The 16,646-nt window shown below is 38.2% G+C and overlaps 1 protein-coding gene across 3 annotated transcripts in view; it reads left to right on the forward strand.

Moving 5' to 3' along the window:
- The window catches only part of PLEKHH2 (pleckstrin homology, MyTH4 and FERM domain containing H2), a 146,959-nt gene that overhangs the window by 66,998 nt on the left and 63,315 nt on the right, over positions 1 to 16,646 (forward strand). For all 3 annotated transcript variants that reach the window (XM_064364039.1, XM_064364040.1, XM_064364041.1), the window contains 8 exons: positions 467 to 1,428; positions 4,842 to 4,917; positions 6,883 to 6,977; positions 7,957 to 8,101; positions 10,738 to 10,874; positions 10,978 to 11,088; positions 11,243 to 11,329; positions 13,567 to 13,725. In XM_064364039.1, the coding sequence (XP_064220109.1) occupies positions 467 to 1,428; positions 4,842 to 4,917; positions 6,883 to 6,977; positions 7,957 to 8,101; positions 10,738 to 10,874; positions 10,978 to 11,088; positions 11,243 to 11,329; positions 13,567 to 13,725 (1,772 nt within the window). The remainder of the gene's footprint in view (positions 1 to 466; positions 1,429 to 4,841; positions 4,918 to 6,882; positions 6,978 to 7,956; positions 8,102 to 10,737; positions 10,875 to 10,977; positions 11,089 to 11,242; positions 11,330 to 13,566; positions 13,726 to 16,646) is intronic.

The following is a 16,646-nucleotide window of genomic DNA, read 5'->3' on the forward strand; positions in this document are numbered from 1 at the left end:
TTATCTTTCTTTAAACTCAGGTTTTTTTTCCCCCAACATGTTGTTTTTTTTTTTGTAAAAAGCAATTTGGAAACTATTATATTGATATGTTAGGGCTCTGAGTTTTATATAAAGCTTATAGTTTTCAAAATTGCGTTTAAAAAAGACATAAGACTAACAAGATAATGTAAATTTACTTTATTTAAATTTCTGGTTTATTCCTTTAAAAAAAAATAGAGGCAGAGTCTTGCTCTGTCACCCAGGCTGGAGTGCAGTGTTGTGATCATAGCTCACTGCAGCCTTGAGCTCCTGGGCTCAAGCAATCCTCCTGCCTCAGCCTCCCAAGTAGCTGGGACTACAGGTGCATGCCACTGCACCCAGCTAATTTCTACAATGTCAATTTCTACAGTGTAGTTACATAAAGATAAATGTACAGAAAGATCATATTATTAAAGTCAGCATGCTGATATGATGTATCCTTTTCTAGAAATGGAAATTCCAGAAAAGTCCATTGATAACCAAGTTCTAGAAAACAACAGAGGCCAGAGAACATTGCATCAAACCCCTTGTGGCTCAGAACAGAATCGTAAAACAAGAACAAGCTTTGCCACAGATGGTGGCATCTCCCAGAATTCTGGGGCTCCAGTGAGTGACTGGAGTTCTGATGAGGAAGAAGGGAGCAAAGGAAGATCCAAGTCCAGATGCACATCCACCCTCTCCAGTCACACATCTGAGGAAGGGGTCCAGTGTAGCAGGATGGGGAGTGAAACGTATCTGACAGCATCTGATGACAGCAGCTCTATATTTGAGGAAGAGACTTTTGGCATAAAGAGACCAGAACATAAGAAGCTATATTCTTGGCAGCAGGAGGCACAGTGGAAAGCTCAGAATAGCCTTCTCGGAAAGGGAAATTCTGAATCAAGTAAAAAGGAGCAAGACAGTTCCTCGGATGAACTGAACAAAAAATTTCAATCTCAGAGACTCGATTATTCATCTTCATCAAGTGAGGCCAACACCCCAAGCCCTATTTTGACCCCAGCTTTAATGCCAAAGCATCCTAACTCATTCTCTGGAAAAGGAACACAATTAGTGCCTTCATCACACCTGCCATCCCCAAAGTTAAGGATTCCTAATGTTTTCAGTATAAGTGTTGCACTAGCCAAAAGACACTTAAGCCAGCCACAGTTAAGCTCCGACAGGATGTTTGGTACAAATAGAAATGCTATAAGCATGATACGACCACTGAGACCTCAGGAAACTGATCTTGATCTAGTTGATGGTGACAGTACAGAAATCTTAGAGAATATGGACACAAGTTGTGATGGTGGATTATTTTCCTTTGACTCCTTGGACTTTCCAAGTTCAGATGATCAGGAAAACTGTGACTCAGCAAAGAAGGCGAGGTGCAGCAAACCTCCAACTCCTCCCCTGCACCGTTTTCCTTCTTGGGTAATTATTTTGCCACACGTAACACATATACAGTTGTTTTTTCTCAACACTCATTTTCTTTTCTTTCTTTTTTTTTTTTTTTTGAGAGGGAGTCTCACTCTGTCACCCAAACTGGAGTGCAGTGGCACCATCTTGGCTCACTGCAACCTATACCTTCTGGGTTCAAGTGATTCTCCTGCCTCAGCCTCCTGAGTAGCTGGGACTACAGGCATGTGCTACCACGCCTGGCTGATTTTTGTATTTTTAGTAGAGATAGGGTTTCACCATGTTGGCCACGTTGGTCTTAAAATCCTGACCTCAAGTGATCTGTCTGCCTCAGCCTCCCAAAGTGTCCACACTCATTTTCAAGTTTTACTTTTTCTTTTCAAATCCAGCTTTGTTCTGACATTTTCCAGTTTTCAGAATATAATTTCTTCTTCTCTTCCCTCACTGAGTTCTGAATCAATTGAAAAATAAGATAATAACAAGACAGATGGGAGATCAAAATATTACCTTATTTACTGATACAACTAATTTTAGAGAATTAGTGGGCAAATGAGCTTTCTAATACTGAACTTCAAGATTAGCTGGATTGATTCACCCAGTCCCAGGAATCCCTGGACCACCACAGGATTCTGCCAGTGAAGCCTGCCCCTCTAAATCTTACCACCTAGAAAAACAGAACAGATGCTTGTTTCCTGCAGGCAGCTACTTCTCAAGAGAAAGGGGAGAGGAAGCTGGCAGGCACTGCATGCCTAGTTTCTCCTTCTCAGCTTATCAGTCACATTAAGCCACTCTTCTTGGGGAGAAGAAAGTGAATAGGTGGCGAAGGAGCAGCAGCATTCAATTACTGGAGGTTCCTCCATGTGGAAGGAAACACTGGGGGTAGGAAAGAAGGGTTCCCCCTGTGATATTTTGGGTGAATTCTGAACCAGGACACTTAACTCTTGTTAGTCATCAGTTTTTGAACTTAGTCATTTATTTGATTGGCTTTAAGATGAATTTAATTTTCTTTGTGAGCTTATATAGCCATTGGTTTCACCAAAGCATCTTTCTATAGACCTAGAATAGATTGAATCTTCTTCCATTGAAACATTGACCATTAGTAGGATAGTTAGCCCATCAATTATGTGATTCTTCTAAGGAATATCTACATTGCTAAACTAAAAAAAAGTCTTCCTATATTTGAAATAAAATGAAATGATCTGTTTAATTTTAATTTTTGTTTGTTTTTGAGATGGAGTTTCACTCTTGTCTCCCAGGCTGGAGTGCAGTGGCACAATCTTGGCTCACTGCAACCTCTGCCTCCTGGGTTTAAGTGATTTTCCTGTCTTAACCTCCTGAATAGCTGGAACTACAGGCATTCGCCACCATAACTAGCTAATTTTTTGTATTTTTAGTAGAGACTGGGTTTCACCATGTTGGCCAGGCTGGGGTCTTGAACTCCTGACCTCAGGTGATCCGCCCCCCCCAGCCTCCCAAAGTGCTGGGATTACAGGTGTGAGTTACCGCGCCCGGCCTGAAAGGATCTTTTATAGATTTAAGATTTTCTTCACATACTGGCATAATTTAACCTGTGGCCTCCAGAGAAACATCTGGGTTGCAGGACTTTTTTGGTTTGGAGTCATGTTCTTTTATTATTATATTTTTTATTTTGTGACTGATGCAGTTTTAAGCAAATTAGGGTGGACATGTTTTTCTAGTATATTGAGACCTTAAGATGTATGTGCTCTTATTTGCTTTCAAGAAAACATTTCATTTCAATATCCACAGGAAACCTTCTGTATTTATTACTAAATTTTGGATAGCACAAGAAAGTGAAAGTTAATGGCATGTGAATCTTTGGAATTCCAATTATGTTATACTTTAGGCAGCAAGAAATTGAAATCTTGCCTATTGTGATTTTTAGAGATTTAGGTTAGGCTTTTAAGTTCATTTTATTTGGCAACCCATTCTACTACCTTTTTTTTGTAAGGCGGGGGGTGGAGTGGGTGGGGAGCGGGCAGCATTCTGTCTTCTCTTACTCTTCTGAAGCTATTCAGTCCTGAAAAAGCAGCATTGCTTTTCAAAAGCCCCCCAGCAGACTGGCCAAGTCTGAGATTTTATTTCTGTGTTTATTAGGTATTTTCAGGTTTCAAGGAAAAGAGATGTATTCTAGTTACCTCAATAAATATGAGTTTATTTCAAGGATTTCTAAGAGTTTATTTTAAGGCATAGCCTATCCTTATTGAACTGGAATATGCAAATTACAATAGTCACTCTAGTGGGACAACATGTGATGAGTCAGCAGTATCTCTGATAGAAATGAGTGACATCCATTGCCCCTGCTCCAGTGGCTCAGCTTGTCTTCTCAGGCCTCCAGTCCCCTAATTCTACTATTAAATACTTTCCCCTACTCTTCTAGGGCTTCTGACTGCCTCCCATCTCCTGATTACTGCCTTAAATTGTTGTATGTCTTTCTGTTCTGCCCACTCTGCTGTTTGTCTCTGTTTGTATCTCATGCTCAAAGAAACTTGATCTGATTCATTCAGCCAACCACTTTTCAATCTAAAATATCCCTGATAGTCAGAGATCTCATGCCAGATCTCAGGGGCCACTGGCTGTCCTGAAGAGGATGGCCTTAGTTGCCCACTATGTCCTGGACAGTCAGCTGTATCCAAGTTAAACTCATTGCAAAATTCAGGACATGTTGCTCTATGCATTAGGAACTACCTGTGGTCCATTTTCTCAAGGGGGCAGAGCTAGTAGCCTGTCCAATACCTGTTTCGGAGATTTCTCAGAAGAAAAGAGAAAACAAAATAATCTACTTTTGGAACAAGATAATATAAATTCCATTGCAATTCTCATATTTATTTCTTGTTTGACTTTAGGTGTCTCTTCTACTTGAGTGAAATGTACATTGACATAGGAAGGCCATAGCATTTAATGCTACTCTATCTATGATTTCTGACTTCGTTTTTTCCTTTCTTTGTTTAACCATGTTCCAGAATAGTCGAATATTAAAAGTTGTGTTTATGTGTAATCAGTGATTGCAAATGGTTTCTAGCTTTATGTTAATAGCCATTCGTGGTTTTACCCTCCACCACCAACCATGTTCTAGAATGATAAGAATATTAAAGGTGGTATTTTTGTGTAGTCAGTAACTGTGAATAAGCTTTACCTTACTTTTTCTTCACATCTTCAAAAGAATTTATAAAATATGAAACAAAAATGTGGGAAAACAATAAGTAATGGAATAACTAGCAGATGGAGAAAAATCTCTTCAGTACTATTCGCAATGACATATTTTAGTTGGCACTGATGATGCCAACTATAATAATGCTGTATTCTAGTGAATAGTAAATGAAGAACAGATGAAAAATGTGTACTGAAAGTAATCTTTTTTTTTTTTTTTTGCTTTAAATACCCTGTTCAAATTCTCTCTTTTACCCTAGGAAAGCAGAATTTATGCTGTAGCCAAATCAGGTATTCGAATGTCTGAGGCCTTCAATATGGAGAATGTTAATAAAAGTAAGTGTTTTTGCATGCTACCATCAGGATGAAACTTGAGGACTTTCTGCTAAGGGATAACATAATACAAATACATGGTACAGCCACAAAAAAAACAAATACTGTATGATTCCACCTAAAAAAGTACTTAAAGAGTCAAATTCATAGGAATAGAAAGCAGAATGGTGGTTACCAGGGGCTGGGTATGCGTGGAGAAGGGAATTTATTGTTTACTGAGTATAGCGTTTCAGATTTGCAAAATGAAAAATGTCTAGACATCTGTTTTACAATGGTGTGAATACACTTAACATTACTGAACTGGACACTTAAAAATGATTAAGATGGTAAATTTTATGTTATGTGTTTTTTACCACAATAAAAAAAAGTTTAGGAAAGTGATTTGTATTCTTATTTTATTCACTAAGAATTTCCTAAATGTCTAAATTCATTGGAATAAAGAGTTGTGTAAACTTTCAAAAAATGATTTCTAGGGTTGCTGATTTACATTTTAAAATTGAAATTCATCTTAGTGTAGGGACTCAAATACACTCAACTCTGATGGTTTTTTTTTTTGTTTTTTTTTTACCTGAGAGAGACTAAATTCAAGAAACTGTGGGCATTTCAGCTGTTTAAAATGGTAAAAATGTAGGCCTCTATGTCCTTTTCCCCCAGATTTAAAACACATTTCCCCTTTCTTTATTTCTTCCAAAAAATTAATGTAGACACAATGCATGCTCATTATAAAAAATAAAATCAAACAACAGAGAACTGTCTGGAATAAAAATAAATTTTCCTGTGGTTTTTTTCTATCACCTCCTCCCTATCCCACCATTAATTCATATGTTAGAGGTAACTACTGATACTCAATTCCTGTTTAGCTATCTGCAATTCTTTCCATTCAGGAAATTATATCCTTTTTTTGTTTTTTTTTTTGAGGCAGGGTCTTACTCTCTTTCAGGTTGGTGTGTAGTGGTGGTATGATCATAGCTCACTATAGCCTCAAACTCCTGGGCTCAAGTAGTCCTCCTGCCTCACTCTCCAGATTAGCTAGGGCTACAGGTGCACGCCACCATGCCGTGATAATTTTTAAGATTTTCTGTGGAGGTGTGGTCTCACTATGTTGCCCAGCCTGGTCTCAAACTCCTGGCCTTAAGTGATCCTTCCGCCTCAGCCTCTCAAGATGCTATTAAGGTGTGAGTCACCACACTCAGCCAGGAAATTATATTCCAATATTTCAACATCAGATTCACCTGATAAAGGCTTAAGAACAGTGGTTTTTGTTTTTGTTTGAGACCGAGTCTCACTCTGTCGCCCAGGCTGGAGTGTAGCTGTGCGATCTTGACTCACTGCAACCTCTGCTTCCCAGATTCAAGCAATTCTTTTGCCTCAGCCTCCCAGGTAACTGAGATTACAGGCGTATGCCACCATGTTTGGCTAATTTTTGTATTTTTAGTAGAGATGGCGTTTCACCATGTTGCCCAGGTTGGTCTCAAACTCCTGGGCTCAAGCGATCCACCGCCTCGGCCTCCCAAAGTGGTGGGATTACAGGCATGAGCCACCATGCCCTGCCAATAGTGGTTTTGACCCCATGCTGGTAATAGGGTGATGAATAGACAAAGAATATCTTCCTATGTACTGCTCACTGAATCAGTCCGTTGGTAAGCACTTGCTTATACTTAGTTCTGCCCAGCCTGAGCAAAGTATGCATGGAGATTCCAAGGAAATAAGAGCTATGGTTTTTGCTCTCAAAGAGCTTAGTCTAGTTGGGGAACTAGCACACAAGAGGAAATAATGAACTATGTAAAAAAGTATAAAAATAAACCTGTAAATGCCATAATTTACAAAGTAGACTATACAATTGGTAAATCATGTATTAATCCAATTTCTCTTTAAATGGAAATTATGCTAATTTATAATCCTAAGAAAAAGACCAATATGCTAATTAGGAGATTTTTAAAAATGTTGTTTCCTATTTTTCTGTTTCAGATTCTGTTGTAACCCTTTCCTATACCACATCAGGACTTTATACATCTCTGATATACAAGAACATGACCATCCCAGTGTATACAACTTTGAAGGGGGTAACTCATTATTGTTAATGTTAAAACATGTGCTTCTCTTCATGATGGATCAAGGAAATTGTTAATTCAGATCCAGATTCCATTTTTAACATTTTACACAGGCTCTCCCTTTATAGAGAGTTTTACAAGTTCACAATAACATATCATAAAAAAGAAGCAATGGAAAGGTCTGGAGAAGACACTTAATCTTATCAGAATATTAGAGGTCTGAGCCAGTTTTTGCAGTGTCCCATGTGATTCCGCCACCTCCCCATGGCCATGAATTGTTTAAAGGAGACATACTATGAATAATGTAATGAAAACTCCTAATTTAGGCAGATCTTTGTATCAGTGCCAGGGTACCCCTTCCTTGCTTGAAGTATTAGTTAAAAGAAGGATTGTCAAGTATTGACAACCTTATATTTTCAGGAATCTTTTATAATTGCTAATTAGAATTCGGGGTTTAACAACATGATTTTGATAACAGCAAAGTACACTCCCGAATTTCTTTTAAAAATCATATGCTGGCCAGCCATGGTGGCTCACATCTGTAATCCCAGCACTTTGGAAAGCTGAGGTGGGCAGATCACAAGGTTGGGAGTTCAAGACCAGCCTGAACAACATGGTGAAACCCCGTCTCTACTAAAAATACAAAAATTAGCTGAGCGTGGTGGCAAGGGCCTGTAATCCCAGTGACTCAGGAGGCTGAGGCAGGAGAATCGCTTGAACCCAGGAGGCGGAGGTTGCAGTGAACCGAGATCATGCCATTGCACTCCAGCTTGAACCACAAGAGCAAGACTCTGTCTCAAAAAAAAAATCATATGCTATGACTTCTTCCTGTTAAACTTTCTGTTATCTAAAGAAAGTGATAAGCTTAGAGAGGGATACGGGGAGGTTGCTCTGCTTTTCTTTAGGAGGCGACCCTAGTAACTAACAGCCCTTTCTTGGATGAGTGGTAACATTAGGGATGATACAAGGAGGTGGTTCTGCTTTTCTTTAGAAGGCGACCCAAATAAGTAGCAGCCCTTTCCTGGATGACTCATCTGGGTCAGAGGAAGAAGACAGCTCCAGATCCAGCTCCCGGACGTCAGAGTCAGACTCACACAGTAGGAGTGGGCCAGGCAGCCCCAGAGCCATGAAACGAGGTGAGGGAAGATTGCAGGCATATGAGGCAACTCCAGATCATTCTGAATATTAATTGGGAATTTTATCTCTATAATAGGATATTTTTTAAATCAAAGAACTTGCTTCAGACCCTAGTGAAGAGAACTTTAGCCTATGACTGATACATTTATATTCTAGTCCTAATTCTCTTCTTAATTCTCTGTGATTTCCAACAAATTATATAGTCTTTTTCTTTTTTTTTTTTTAGCCTTATATTGTCTGTGAGAGGGAGATCACCTGATTGTTGGAATAAAGTGAGATAATTGGCCAAAATGAGGTTTCTTTCTTGTCATTTTGGATAGTTTGTGAAATAGACTTATTTCAGCTAAATTTGTTACACTGCTAACTGGCAGAAAATATACCTTAAAATTTGTCAATTAATCTGATGTTAGAGAACAACCAAAGCTTTACTTGGGATATGTCTATGATTTTTAGTGGATTTTAAGGTCAAATAAAAAGTAGTGTCACAAGTGTGTGTAGATAGCAGTTACAGAGAGATCTAATTGCCCTAAATGGCATCTGTATTTTATAAAAGCCCTTAATGCAACATGGTGTGTCTGTGGGTTTTCCAACTGTGTTCCATGGAACCTCTGGATTACAGAAATTAATTTAAAATGTGATTGTGAAAATCTCGATGAATTAAGGTTCAACATTTGTTTGCCTATTTATCAATGTGTAAATACACATATTTTAATTCTTAATAAAAGATACATGAGGACTATTGCATATATTTTATATATGTAAAATAGCTGGGTACTTCCAAACCCCTTGGCGTCAACTGGAGCTGCTCAACCTTTTAATCAATTTCATATTTTCAGCTTCCACTGGTCTTCTTGCTCTCACCTTGTCCCAGGTTATGACACACTTTTGCTCAAAACACTGCAGTGCATCCTCACAAGTGGCTATAAGGTGTTACAGGACTTGGTCACATCCTTGACCTCATGTTCTTTCTTCTCTGTACTCAGCTCCAGCCTCACTGGCCCTCTTGCTGTTCTGAGAACATGCCAGGCATGTTTGTATTTCAGGATCTTGGCACTGGTGTCTCCTCTAGCTGGTATTCTTCCACTGGATGTCTGTATAACTGACTCCCTCACCTCCATCAGCAAATACTGCCTTCTCAATGAGGTCCACCCTGACCACACCACTCAACTTGCAACCCTTTGTCTTTCTTCTGTTGCCAGCTCTTTTGATTGCCTTTAGGCTGCTCTATGTTTTATTGTTTTATTGTTCTATAGCACCTACTGCCTGTTTATCATTGGTCTCCTTCCACTACAGTCTGTTCCATGAAAGCCAATATTTTTTGTCATTTGCTCTATCCCTAGCATCTAGGACAGTGCCTGGCACATTGGCCCTGATCCTGGGAGCCTGAGATTTGCGTTGCAACATTGCCCCTGCCTAACTCTTTGACTTTGGACAAATCCTTTAATCTCTGGGCTTTAGTCTTCTAAGGGCATTAGCCATGACAATCTCTGAGGTCCCTATAGGTCTAGATTTTTGTTTATTCTATGATAAATAAAGATATAGCAACTGTTACTTGTCTGAGTCAAATAAAAAGTAGTGTCACAAGAGTGGCATTGTTCTAATATGCCCCTTAAATGTTAATACACATTTTTAAAAATTGCTGAATACTTTTGTAATTACCTAAGTCCTTGATTTTATTTAATATATTCAAAATCTCATATCCAATTGTAGTGATCCACCAAATGTGGCTTGCAATTCCCGAGTAGTTTCTATAAAAGCAAATGAATTATTGTATAAATGTTCCATTGAATTTTATGTTATAGCTACTGGCAAGTGAAATAGTTTGTTTATATCTTTCAGTCTTATTGCTTCTCTTTTATGAAAGATTTTTAAAATCTGTAAACTGCTTAGTAGAGATGGAGTCTCACACTGTCGCCTGGGCTAGAGTGCAGTGGTGTGATCTTGGCTCACTGCAACCTCTGCCTCCTGGATTCAAGAGATTCTCCTGCCTCAGCCTCCCAAGTAGCAGGGATTACAGGTGCCTACCACCATGCCCAGCTAATTTTTTTTTTTTTTGCATTTTTGGTAGAGATGGGGTTTCATCATGTTGGCCAGCCTGGTCTCGAACTCCTGACCTGGTGATTTGCCCACCTTGGCCTCCCAAAGTGCTGGGATTACAGGCTTGAGCCACCACACACAGCCTGAAATTGTGTTTTTTTAAAGCATGAAGTTACTTTAAAAGTGATTACAGAAATTAATTTAAAATGTGATTGTGAAAATCTCGATAAATTAAGGTTCAACATTTGTTTGCCTATATATCAATGTGTAAATACACATATTTTAATTCTTAATAAAAGATACATGAATAGACTCTTGCATATATTTTATATATATATGTAAAGTAGCTGTGTGATTATAATCATACCAAAATATGATTCCTGTTCCTTTCACTTCCTTAGATATTTACATGACAGTTTCTACCCCTTAGTTCTGTTTTCTGCTTTAAAAGTTATTCATAACCAAAGGAATGATAACAAATCTAGTCTAGGGAAGCTTATGATTCAGGAATAATTGCATTCTGTAGGAGCACTCAGAGCCGGTGTTGAGCCCTCCCCAGTATAAAATACTGACTTGATGTCTTTCTTTGTTCTCTTAGGTGTGTCTCTCTCCTCTGTGGCTTCTGAAAGTGATTATGCTATTCCTCCTGATGCTTACTCCACAGACACGGAGTACTCGCAGCCAGAGCAGAAACTCCCAAAAACTTGCTCATCTTCCAGTGATAATGGAAAAAATGTAAATATTGAATCTGATTTTTAAAAATTAACGAGTCAGTTTGAGCCTACAAAAGGAAACTGAAAATAGTTTTTTTTTTTTTTTTTGATCTTTTAAAAATTAGGAACCACTGGAAAAATCTGGTTATTTATTAAAAATGAGTGGTAAAGTCAAGTCATGGAAGCGGCGGTGGTTTGTTCTTAAAGGTGGTGAATTACTTTACTACAAATCTCCGGTGAGTGGAAAATGTTTGCTGTTTAGAACATAATTCCTCAAACTATAAATCAGATGCCTGATTGATTTCCTTCTAATAATAATGATACAAATAATTTCTTATGGTTACTGTTAAAATTAATCACTTTACATTTATTTTTCTTCCTTTCATACAGAGCGATGTAATTAGAAAACCCCAGGGCCATATTGAGCTTAGTGCATCCTGTAGTATTTTAAGAGGAGATAACAAACAAACAGTTCAGGTACTTAACTTTTTTTTACTCTTTTTTTTTTATCCCTATCATGCTAACCTCAATTCTCAATTATCCACCTAATGGAAGAGAGATTGGATAATTCAATGTTTCTTTATTCACTTTGGGGTTAGTTTGATGCCTTGAAAGTATGTGAAAGTCCAAGAATTTTTGGTTAAAACTATAATATAAGTTAGATTTGTGTTGGGTAACTCCCCCTACACTTTCTTCACCTTTCTTCCTTTATACTCTTCTTTCCTCATGTTTAATCTCCCAGGTATTCTCAGCTGTCAGACTGTGAAGCTATTTTAAGGAAGGGGGTTATCTGGTAAATGAATTCCGAAGAAGACGTTAGTTATATAATGTACTATGAAATTCAGGAATGTTTGTATTTAAATATAGAATCTGAAAATGACAGTTCTTTTTTTTTCTTTCCCGTGACATGCCTGCCATGTCAGGCACCACAAACCTTTCCTTTAGTGCAAGCATGTCCCAGTCCTGGGAGGCTTGAGAAGAGTGGGAACTAAGGGAACCCAGGGGTGGGATTCTACCGAAAACGAACTGTCCTGCTCTCTGGTTGAGGGTCCTCCACTCACAGGATGTAGCCACAGGACAGCCACTGAGAGCCCTGGGAGAGGGGTGGCAGTGCAGGGAGGCTGGGACAGGGAGGGGTTGCCCCAGGGCAAAGGCAGGGCTGGAACTCCTCCCCAGCATCCCTGGGCCCCAGCAAGTGCCCAGTGTTACAAGCGAGAGGGCTGTCGGGGGTGGGTGGCAAGAGCCAGAATGATCCTGCCCCCACAAGCATTGCCAGGCGCTGGCCCCAGGCCTTGGCAGCTGGCATCTTCTGCTGCCTTCCCTTGCTCTGTGCAGAGACATTCAGTGCACCAGGGAGGCCTCGCTGGTGGCCCTCTCCACCTGCAGGTACCAGGGCTGGATGTGGGTGTGCTGCATCAGGTCATCGAAGGCATCCAGCCCCTCCATCACCCACTGAAAATGACAGTTCTTGTATGAACTTCAGATGCCATAACATCTAAGTGGGAAATATATTGGTGAGCAGAGGGACTGTGCTGCCAAGCAAGTCACCCTGTAGAGGTAGCTGCTGCCCATTTTACTCACACAGAAGGCCAGTCTTGCCAGAAATCTGTTAACTTTAAAACACAGGCTGTTGAGATATTCTAGTATATGTAATTTAAATTCAGACACTTTATTTCTGAAATGTTTTCAATAACCATTGTTTTTCCATATTGCCCCTTTGGAGGGTGGAAGACAGCTTTGCCAAAAAGGTACATTATCAATGTTTCCGGTAAATTATACCTTAAAACCCCTCAAAAATTTAGAAAGGAGAATCAAGGAAAGCTTTGTCTTTGGGCATGGCAGTTAAGAATCATTTGTAAGCTTCTGAAATATTTGGAAAATTTGCAATGTGGCTAATTTGAGACTGGAAAATTGTGAGTTAATAATATCTAATTGTATGCTTGTTCCAAGAATTTCTCTTCTTATATGCAAGATCTTCTCATTTTATTTATAATAGATTTCTTCATTTGAATTAAAAAACCTCTTCTTGGCTGGCTGCAGTGGCTCAGGCCTGTAATCCTAGCACTTTGGGAGGCCAAGGCGGGCAGATCACCTGAGGTCGGCAGTTTGAGACCAGCCTGACCAACATGGAGAAATCCCATCTCTCCTATAGATAAAAAAAATTAGCCGGGCGTTGTGGTGCATGCCTGTAATCCCAGCTACTCAGGAGGCTGACACAGGAAAATCGTTTGAACCTAGGAGGCAGAGGTTGCAGTGAGCCGATATTGTGCCATTGCACTCTAGGCTGGGCAACAAGAGCGAAACTCTGTCTCAAAAAAATAGACAAACAAATGACACCACCACCAACAAAAACCAAAAACCTCTTGAATCATTCTGCTTCTCATTTCAATAAGTAGGAATCTGTAGCACATTTAAGGGAGAAAAGGAAAATGTGACAAATAAGATACAAAGCCATAACCCCAAAATCAAATACTATGAAAAGTTTTAAAGTAAACTGAAGTAACAAAATTATTTCAACTAAAATTTAATTGCTGTGATTCTCACAAAGTGGTTAAAATATTCTAAATGATACATAGTCATTTATTTAGAACCTGGAACTGGAGGTTTAGCATGTTTGCTTCCATGTTAAATAATGATGTTTGAATAACGAACAAGGAAATGCAATCCTAAATCTTCACAATTTTCTTTCCTATGTCTTTCTCGTCGCATTCTAGTTGACCACTGAAAAACACACATACTATCTGACTGCAGATTCTCCTAATATATTAGAAGAATGGATTAAAGTGTTACAAAATGTTCTTCGAGTACAAGCTGCCAACCCACTTTCCCTGCAGCCTGAGGGCAAACCCACTGTGAAGGGATTGCTCACTAAGGTAGGAACCTCCTGTGCATAACAATGCCCTAGGCAACTATGGGTGTGAGCCCCACAATCACTGAAAATGGAATGTCAGAGATATATATAATGAATATTAAGATGATCTAGGGGATAGGGAAGGCTGTTTTAAAGGATGATGCCCAAGACAAAAACTATAAAGATGAAAAGTGACAGATTTGACTGTAATATGTAGAAATGTAAAGACTATTAAAAAAATCTATGAACAGAACTTTAGAAAGAAGGATTGAAAAAGTTTTAAGAGGTTTTTGGAACATGTGAAAACTGGTTAGTATCATTAATATTTAACATGTTTTTTTCTAATCAGTATGCAAACAGTGAATACCAGCTGGGGGGAAAGGGAACCAAGGACTCAGTGGGAAAGAAGTAGAGATCATCGAGGTTGGAAGGAATACAAGTGATCAATAAGCATTTGGAAAAACATTTTACTGTCACTCAGATTTTTTTTAAAAAGCACAGATTAAAATAATAGGTGCCACTTTTTAAAATCTGGTGAAAGGTAAAACATTTTTACAAATTTTGAAACCTAGTATTGACACAGATTAAGAAATCTGCTAGTTTCTGCAATTATAGAGGCAGTAGAAAAAAATAAAGAAATCTAGTGAGAGTATTACTCTAGAAGGCAGTTTGGCAATGTCTTGGCTGAAGTGTTAACTTAGCCAATAATTTTGAATGAACAAATCAATATTAAATATTTTAAAAACACACACACACGTACACATATACGTATCTCTTTTGATCTAGCAGTCTCAGTTTTTAAAAATTTATTCTGAGGAAATGGTCTTAATTTGCAAAAGATTTAATTATGAGATGTTCTTCACAGCATTTTTTTCCTGTTTTAAAAAATGAACTATGATTAATGTATCTGAAATGCACAGATCTTAAGTATAGAGTTTGATTAGTTTTGAAAGCTATTTACTATGACTCTGTTAAGATACAAAACATTTTCATTACCCTAGAAAGATTCCTTGCACAGCATCATTCATAATAAAGAAGAATTGGGATCAACTTAGATGTAGGGTAAGGTATAGCTTTGTACAACCATATAATGCTTTACTATGCAGCCTTTTAAATGTTGAAAAAGAATATCTAATGCTATAGAAATATGATGTATTGTTAAGTGAGAAGTAGAGTGCAGTATTACATTATTATTCCTTATTTGTTGTAAATATTTATAGAAAAATGGATGGATGGGAAGTATACCAAGGTATATTGGTTATCTCTATGATTTTATTTTATTTTTGCTTAATTCTGTTTTTTTTTTTTTAACGATGAATAAGTATTGACTTATACTTAACATTATTTTTAAGTTTTAAAAAGTCCTATTGGTCACATTTTTAAAAAATACAATAAAATATTTATACACATATAGTCACTCCTCATTCATGTACTCTGATTATGTAAGAGATGGAAAATTAGATGGAAAGGAATTATGCTACTGTGTAGTTTATACTATTAATAATGTGGGAATGTAGCCGGGTGCTATTCCATAATATTTAAAAGGACTGACCAATTATAGCAAAGGTAAAAAATAATTCACCATTGCATTAAACAAAGAAATATACTATCACTACGATTATGAAAATGTTTTCTTAGTTACTGATGGGTTAGGGAACGAAATATTTGCACAGTACTTTTCCAGCGAACACAGTGCGACTTTAAATCACATTCTTACTATAATTCATAATAATGAGCTGTGCTTCTGTTTCGAGGACCACATATGTATATCAAATCCTGAGAATTTAATATGATCGCATGGCTAAAGGTTTATTACTTCTCCCACAATTAGGTTTTTGTTTGCTTGCTTGTTTTATTTTATCAGCATGGCATGTCAGTTTCTGCTCCTGTAACATTTCTGTGATTCTCCACTTCCCATTTCACAATTGCGTTTTAAAAGAGTATGTGAGTCGATGGGATTCTCAGATGACCAAATCATTAGGTTTTAAACACAAGATGTTTATTAAGTTCCCTTCCTGCCATTTGTGCTTGTCCACCCCATATTTTCACCCTCAGAACCTTATGAGAGAACAGCTTCCCTCAGTTATTCCGAGTGACTTGTTCTGACTCACATTCAGGCTGTAATATGAGATACTATAGAATTGCATTTGAATATCTTGGAGGGGAAGAAGTTTTTTCAGTTTGTCACATATTAAGTACAGACTAATCTAGGTAGATACTAAGAACTTGACTAATTTGATTCTAGACATTCACTCTTGCAATTTTTTATTTTAATGCTTAAGAACGTTTTCTGTATAAAAATTCAGTTATTTAAAAAACAAAAATGTATTATGCAGTTACCACATGCAGCACAATGTGCTGAAAGATAGTAAGATGAATAGGCCACTGTCACATTCCTCTGAGAGCCTTATAATCTACCAAGAAAGAGGGAGACAAAAGCTTATTTATAATGATATATGTAAAGTTCAATTATTGAAATGTATCAGGAATGACATCTGAGAGAAGATTTACCTGTGCTGAGTCTTCAAGGAGGAGTAGGAGTTAGTTATACCACATGGGAATGAGCAGAAGGGTACCTCAGACTAGGAGACACCATGAATGAAGGCTTAGAGTCTCAAAGCAGTGGCTTATGCCTGTAATCCCAGCACTTTGGGAGGCCAAGGTGAGTGGATCACCTGAGGTAAGAAGTTTGAGACCAGCCTGACCAACATGGTGAAACCCCGTGTCTACTAAAAATCAAGTGTGGTGGCAGGCATTTGTAATCCCAGTTACTCGAGAGGCTGAGGCAGGAGAATTGCTTGAACCTGGGAGACGGAGGTTGTAGTGAGTTGTGAGAAAAAGCTAGAGGGGCCTATGGATGGTGGAGAGCTATTTTTGTCTTTTTAAGGACTTAAGTCTTTATCCTGAAGACTATTTGAAACCCTTCAGGGTTTGTAACAGGGG

This window comes from Aotus nancymaae, unplaced genomic scaffold (genome assembly GCF_030222135.1).
Source record: "Aotus nancymaae isolate 86718 unplaced genomic scaffold, 86718_ANA_hifiasm-v0.15.2.pri h1tg000057l, whole genome shotgun sequence".
In the NCBI taxonomy this organism is placed as follows: Eukaryota; Metazoa; Chordata; class Mammalia; order Primates; family Aotidae; genus Aotus; species Aotus nancymaae.